Source organism: Pinus tabuliformis, chromosome 7 (assembly GCF_031772625.1).
Source record: "Pinus tabuliformis cultivar Carrire ecotype Pingquan chromosome 7, CPIR1, whole genome shotgun sequence".
In the NCBI taxonomy this organism is placed as follows: domain Eukaryota; kingdom Viridiplantae; phylum Streptophyta; class Pinopsida; order Pinales; family Pinaceae; genus Pinus; species Pinus tabuliformis.
The window spans coordinates 1,826,569,293-1,826,576,711 of record NC_142293.1 but is presented as its reverse complement, the minus strand read 5'-3'; the positions used below and the strand labels follow the sequence as shown (position 1 = coordinate 1,826,576,711).

The 7,419-nt window shown below is 31.9% G+C and overlaps 1 protein-coding gene across 2 annotated transcripts; it reads right to left on the bottom strand.

Annotated features, from left to right (window-relative positions):
- Positions 1–2,561: 2,561 nt before the first annotated feature.
- LOC149255693 (uncharacterized) lies at positions 2,562–3,651 on the bottom strand. 2 transcript variants are annotated; one of them, XM_089457282.1, is made up of 3 exons: positions 3,522–3,651; positions 3,225–3,362; positions 2,562–2,920 (listed from the first exon to the last, which is right to left on the bottom strand). In XM_089457282.1, the coding sequence occupies exons 2-3, from the start codon at positions 3,356–3,358 to the stop codon at positions 2,704–2,706; spliced, it is 351 nt and encodes a 116-aa protein (XP_089313408.1). In that variant the 5' UTR covers positions 3,359–3,362; positions 3,522–3,651; the 3' UTR covers positions 2,562–2,703. The 2 variants fall into 2 exon arrangements, with proteins under 2 accessions (XP_089313408.1, XP_089313409.1); XM_089457283.1 differs by having other exon boundaries at positions 3,518–3,622.
- Between the last annotated feature and the right edge of the window lie 3,768 nt (positions 3,652–7,419).

The window sequence follows — 7,419 nt, the reverse complement described above, 5'->3', positions numbered from 1 at the left end:
CTCTGAAAACAATCCAATTAAATTATGTTAATTCTAGATCTATTAAGGATGAAAAAGATCAAGTTTCTTGAAGTACAAATTTTTTTTTCGACTCCAAAACTTAAAGTAAAAATTTACAATTTGAGATTTGATTTTTCTAGTAAATACAAAATGAAAATCAAATTAAACTTATTTAATTATAATTATTATTTTTTTTTATTTTTATGTAATTAACAAATCTAAATATTTTAATTAATAATTATAATTATAATTTATTTTATTTTATTTTATTTTTAAGTAATTTCAACTTCTCAAAATATTTAACATGATGTAACCTTTGCATTAATTTTTTTATTTTTAAATTGAATATACTTTTTAAATAATAAAATTTTAATTTGGTTTATTTACTTAAAAATAAAAATAATTTAGATTATTTTAAAAAGTTTAATCAAATTATTTTACTTTGTGGCAAGCTAAAATATGGTAGGCTAACATATTCTTGGGTTAAAATTTGACACTAATTCATTGGAATTGTATATTTAAATTATATAGTTTATATAATTTTAAGTTACTAAATTTAATTACACAATTAAAATTTAAATAGGGTAAAGTTATTAAGAATTATATCATTAAATTTTAATAATAATTTAAAAAATAAAAATATCAAAACTTAAAATAATTAAAATACACCATAATTAAAATACGCCATAATAAAATAACCAAAGTTTTAATAATAAAATTGTATGATCATCACTTTTATCAATTTTAAACTAGGTAATATAATTCTAATTTTTGGTTTTTTAACTTTTTAAAAAAATTTAAAGCACTTTATTTGTCTAAATTACACAGTTTTTCATGGAATTTAAAAGCATATTAACAACAAAATATATTAATCAGTTTACATTTATTTTACATTCATTTTAATTCTTGATCTACTAAACCCCAAAGGGATCAAATCTTTCTTTTGAGATGCAAACCTCTTTTTATAGTGAAAAGAGATTTGATTCATCTCGACCCTTGGTAGATCCAGAGTTAAGATAGATTTAAGTTGATTTAACTATTAAACTTTAAATACATAACATTAGAGAAGAATACCATAGGAAAAAACAATGGATTAAAAATAGCATAGAAAATAACTATAGACTGAATAATTTTTATTTATTTATTTTTATTTTATTTTAATCAAATAAAAATATTAAACATCACAACATCTACCCAATAAGTTAAAAATATCATAGAAAATATTTATAGACCAAATTATTTTTATTTGTTTTAATTATTTTTGTTTTATTTTGATACAGTAAAAATATTAAACATCACCGCATCTACCCTTGGTGAGATAGAGAGTACCTTTCAAAACAAAAACAAAATAAAGCTCTCACAAAATATTCTTTATAAAAATAATAAATTTGGTCCATTTAATAATATTTAACTTCATTTAAAATTACTTTCTTACCTATCAAAAATTTTCACCAACTTTACATAAAATATATTAAAGAAAGCCTAAACAAAATCTTCTTTGCGGAAAAAAACGGATTTTGTCGATCTATTAACTTCATTTAAAATTACTTGTCTCAGATATCAATTTTTTTCACCGACTTTATACATATTTAATAAACCTCAAATTGAGACACATTCAAAGTGAGCAATGAATCGATGGACTAACTTTTACTACAGTGATTATTAAATACATTGAACTTCACATAAAATGTGTCCAGATCGATTCGGATTCTCTGACATATCAGAGAGCATAATCAGCCCTAGATTTTCTTGGAAAACAGAAAGAAGAATCTGCCATAACTTTTGCAAAAATATAGGAACCACATTATTTGTATGGCGCTGATTTAGTTTTCAATAACTTGATACGCAACAATTCTGCATATAGTTGAAAATATGAAATAACAACTTCAGATCCTCAACAACTCTGCAGAGAAGTTAAAATAGGAAATGAACAGTCAATCTGAAAATAGGAATAGAAATTCTGCTCTTAACTTTTGCTGTTTTAGATGATTAATTTCTAATATTATCAGTATATATTTATTTTAAGTATGGATTTAATATGAGTGGAAAAAGACCAAATTTTAACATGAGCTGAGAGAATCAAATCCTAACATTCTAATACGAGTCTGGAGGATCAAATTCTAACATGAGCTGAGAGAATCACTAGCATAGATTTATTTTAAGTATAGATTCAACATGAGTGGAGAAAGATCAAATTCTAACATGAGCCGAGAGAATCAAATTGTAACATGAGCTGAGAGAATCAAATTCTAACATTCTAACATGAGCATGGAGGATCAAATTCTAAAATGAGCTGAGAGAATCAAATTTCTTCATGTATAAAGTTTTTAAAAATTGTTTTTTATTTTTATTTTAAAGAGAATGGAAATACAGACTTACACTAAGGTGTAGAATAAACCTCTCAGCTCAATCAATATAATATATTAAAACTTAACAAAATAAGAGATTAATTAAGATACTAAGCAAATAAATATTTTTTTTGAGATTAAATTCTATAAAAATGATTTACTTAGAACAATTTCTTTAACCCTTGGAGTGATAAATGTTGCTACAATCATACATACAGCCAAACTTAATCCATTTTCCCATTGCTTTCAATTACAGTACATATCTTTAAATGGCAATCTTTCCATTCCAATTTGGAGGAGAAAAAAAAATGGACAATCTCAGTCAGATTGAACAAAGCATACAGCCTTAAATCTTTCAGGGAGAAAACAGCACATGGGGCGGTCTACGATACAGTACCCTTCCCTTGTTCCTCCACATCTTTTGCCCTTCGCCTGCTTTGTCTTTCACCAGATCTCCTCTCTTAAATGGTACGTTGTTCTTCTTGCTGTTGATGGGCACACCATCTTCAATACTGAAACTCCAGTCGCTCTCCCACCGGGGCTGCGCGCATGTGGAACACAAAACGCTCACACTGCAATGCAAATCCAACCAATTTCAGAGTCAGTATCTAATGCCATGAGGAAGTAACCCTGTAAATCAAATACACAGACACAGACATGACATGAACGGTTAACTGTTGCTATCAAACAAATCTGTTATTGGATCAAGATCAAGATTGAAGGATCAAGATCAAGAACAAGATTGGATCTCATTTATCGAAATCATTTGTAACGAAGATAATCACAATAGTTGGTTCGAAATATGGTTACAGAATGATTGATTCTGGATATTGCAATGTGATAATATCAAGAAGAAAAAGATGCAGCGATCAAAACCTTGGGAGGATGATTGGTTGCTTCTGATCAGCACATGATTTTTGAGAGCCACGGCCGATGCTTCCACCGCTATCGCCAGAGAATTCTTCCTCCTGATCACACGCCAAGTCTGCTACAGTAACCACGGAATCCATATACCTGTTTACAGCAAAATACATCAAACATACACCATATCTCTGCTAAAAACAAATTGCATGCACCAGACTTTTAGCAGGTTGCAGGCATTTATCTTATTTTTCCCTAAAATAGAAATATGATCAGAAGGACCAGCTGGCAAGGGAGAAGCAACCCACACACCCACTGTTTTGGGGTCCGAAACCGGTCGAGATACAGAAACGTAAGATAACAGCAACACACAATAAAAAGATACAGTGAAGTATGGGGGAAGATCGGAAATGGAAAAACAGCAAATGCAATACCGTTGGCGGCCTCTTGTTTTGAGATGAGGCGGGCAAGCCACCACACCCACCGGGCCACCACCACATCCTATTCAACGTCACCTGCCACGTTACGCTTCTTGTTTTGTGCCTGGAACCTCATGTTTGACTAGACAGGGAGTCATAGTAAAGTTCCAGATATATACATTGAGATAACGCTACAGATAATATAAAATATTTGTATGGCTGGTTTTGGAAAACTTGGAATGTCGTGAATGGGTGTTACATAAAAATAAATATATATTTTCTCATATTAAATAGAAATCTTAAATGGTACGGCATTGTAGCGAAGAATGTGGATTCTAAATCTTTTATGTTTTGGGTTGGTTTAGTTTTTTTTATTTAATTGGTTTTAATTTGTTTCCGACACTCTTGGGATTAGGTTGTCAAATAAATTTACTCAAATAATGAGATTAGGCTAGTTAAATAAACTCACTGAATTCAAAGTGATCTTTTTAGTTTTCCTTTTTGAGTAGATCTGTTCCAAATTTATTCAGTGGACATAATGAAGTGATCTTTTTGGGTTTTCTCTCTCCGGTTGTTTTTGTGGACTTAATAGTCACTGATCTTCAGTGAACATAGTGAAGTAATTTCTTTGGGTTTTTCTTTTCCGATTGTTTCGTAAACATAGTGATCATTAATCTTCATTGTCCATGGAAGTAGTGGCCACTGATCTTCAATGTCCCTGAATCACATTAAAATAATAATAATAATAATTATTATTAGTATTATTATTTTTTTGGTTCATTTTGTTATGTTATAAAATTTTTATGGAGTTTTTTAGGTTTGAAATTTATTTATATTTTTAAATAATTATAATTTAATTAAAATAATAATTACTAGATTTTAATTAAAGAATAAAAACATAAAAATTACAGTTTTTCATTTTACATAAATATGTCACTAAGCAAGAGATAAAATAAATTATGTTTAAGAATAATATTTTCATGTAGTCTATTTTGGAATAGTACTTCCAAAATTTTAATTTAATTATCAATGATTATTAGATGGATGGTAGCGATTTAACATGTGTGAGTTATAGTTTTTTTGGCATGTGGTATTAGTAAACCATAATATTATAATAAAGTTTATCTCCAAATCAAGAATCTTCATGGTAAATTTAGAGTGAATATGCATCATTAAGAATATTGTTACATATTTCTTTTTAAATGTCTATATGTTTAATTCTTATATTAATTCTTTTTATAATTAATAAAAATAATAATAATTTAAAATAAAGTTATAATTTTTCGTGGCCATCGAGGATTGCTCTAATATGAAAACATTATGCAAATTTTAGGCTTGAGATTCAAATCTCCTTCTTTACATGTGGGTTGTGCCCTATCAAGGGAGGACTAGCCCAATAGCCCAACCCAGTTACCAATTCCTTTAGATACTTAAAAAAATGTTATAAATTAGTTAATTTTTATGATTTTGTAATCTTGGCAATCTAAGACATATAACGAGGTCAATTTTTTAATGTTTGTTGCCATTTACCAACCCTTTAATTTATACCAACATAGATCCATCTTAAATAAGGATCTAACATGAGCCAAGAGGGATCCAATTTCTTCACTTGCAATTTTTTTTATGAGTAGACATTATTTAAATGTTTAGTATAGTTATTTAATTTTCTTTTTATTACACATCATACTGGGCTGTAGAGTGAGCCTCTTGGCTCAATAACTATTTTAATTGATAAATTAATTCAAATGAAAAATGTTGGTGATGTAAGCCCAATTTTGAGTCTTCTTTAAAAACACACAGTGTCTATACTTTCTCTAAAAAAGGCGCTTCCTTCAAGTTTTGTATAAACCTCTCTCGGGATATAAATCCCTTTATATATAATACTGTGGGAGATTTAAACAAATGGTAGGAGGAGTCGAAAGGGTTACACATACAATTCCTTTCCTTTACAATCGTCGCATGCTCCTCTCTATATCGTCTCGAACGATATGCAAATTCAATACAGGCACACATAATTTAAAAAACATATGCCATAATATTAATTCTCGGTCTCTTCTGCCTTTCTCTTAATGCCGCTTGCATTTCTTGGCTCCTTTATACTTGCTGCTTTGGAGCTGTCCTTATGACCATGTGTAGTAACACTTGGATCTCAAAAGCCAACATTCTTTCATTTGTTCATTTTTTGAACCTTCGGGCTAAAACCCTTCCGAGCTAGCCCACTATTACATGCCATACTATAGCTTAGTTTTGTTTGCATTCTTTTACATGTAAGCTCGCTCATAAAAGCCCGACCGATTAATGAAAGGGTCACTGTAGAAACTTCCAGTCTTAAGCCTCTCAGCTAGCCCACTACTGAATGCAAGGCCACTTGTTCCTTAACCCACACAAGGCCCACTTTAACTTGATGCTTGGTTTGTTTCCACTTGCGAGCCCGATTAAATAAGCCCGACACAATGGAAAAAGTATTCACAACAACCCCGCCGGAATAGAAACTTCCAGCGAAACCCACTCTCTTTTGACCAATGCTTCCAACCCACTCTTATTAGCCCAACACGATGGGGAAAATGCATTTGCAAATTTTGTCGAAGTGGAACCTCTGGGCAGGGCCCACTCATTCCATGCTTCCACTTTATGATTCGTGGGCACATAAATTCTGCCACATTCTCCTCAAATATAATTCTGGTTCCTTGAGCTTATGTAATAGCCCTGATGAAAATTTCATGTAATAAAAGTTAATAAAGGCAAAATAAGACCATAATTAAGGGACACTTATTCCAAGTTGAATGTTGGGCAAAGATACCCTAGTGGGCATCACTGGATGTGTTTTTGGCTAAGGAAAATTGGCAATGGCTTAGGCAAAGGCAGTAAAAGGAAAAAAGGCATTCTTGCACATTTATTTATGAAAATAAAGGAAAGTAGGAGAAAAGTAAGGTGAAAGGTCATAGGTTGCATGTGAGGAGGAAATTGAGGGAAAATAATGGAAAATGAAGAAAATAGAGGTCTCATTAATAAAAAGGCTTATGAGGATCAGCTGGTAACCTTTTGTCAATTCAAGTTTGAAGCTCTCTCATTATTCTCTCTCTCTCACTCTTGGTCACTTAGAGTTTTCTTGGAGCACTTTAGCTTTGGAGCAAGGACGTAAAAGCAAGCAAAGGGAAAGGAAGGAAAGCAAGGATCAAGGAAGGAAAAGCATGATCAAGCAGCTTCAACAGGAATTCTTGCAGTTAACCTTTTGCATGTGTGATTTCCTAGCTGGTTTGGACATGCATGGCTTTTCATGTTGGTGTATGGTTCTCTTGCTGTCGGTGGCATGGTTTTGCCGGGTTATGATAGTGTTTTTTAGCCTAGCCTTGCCTTTTTCTGGATGCCATGGTATGTTGGGATGTTTATCTCATTTTGAGCTTTGGTTTGCCGGATGGATTTCAGAATCCGGGGTGGAGGTGGTCTCAAGTTTCATTCCCAAAGGCCTAGGAATCCATTGACCGGTTTTGGTGGGATACACGGTAAAGCATAAGGGAGAAGTCTCAGTTTAGGGCCTAGTGATCCGGGTTTGGATTGTGGTAAAGCTTGAGAGATTGGTCTCGGTTTAGGGCCTAGCAATCTGGGATTGGATTGTGGTAATTCTTGAGAGACAAGGAGAAGGAAAGTTCCTCAAGGATAGTGATGGATTCTGGATGGCATTCCAAGTTCGGTTCAGTGGTGATCGGAGCACCGATTTTGGTGTGATCATGGTTTGGTGAGGGTGTAGGTGGTTTAACCTCTAGATTCCCTTGGTTTTTTTGGACTGGTTT

Excerpts from the sequence above, each read along its gene's own strand:
- LOC149255693 (XM_089457282.1), bottom strand. The coding sequence starts at position 3,358 with ATGGATTCCGTGGTTACTGTAGCAGACTTGGCGTGTGATCAGGAGGAA. Across the intron at positions 2,921-3,224 it reads CAACCAATCATCCTCCCAAG|TGTGAGCGTTTTGTGTTCCA; the intron begins GTTTTGATCGCT and ends TTTGCATTGCAG.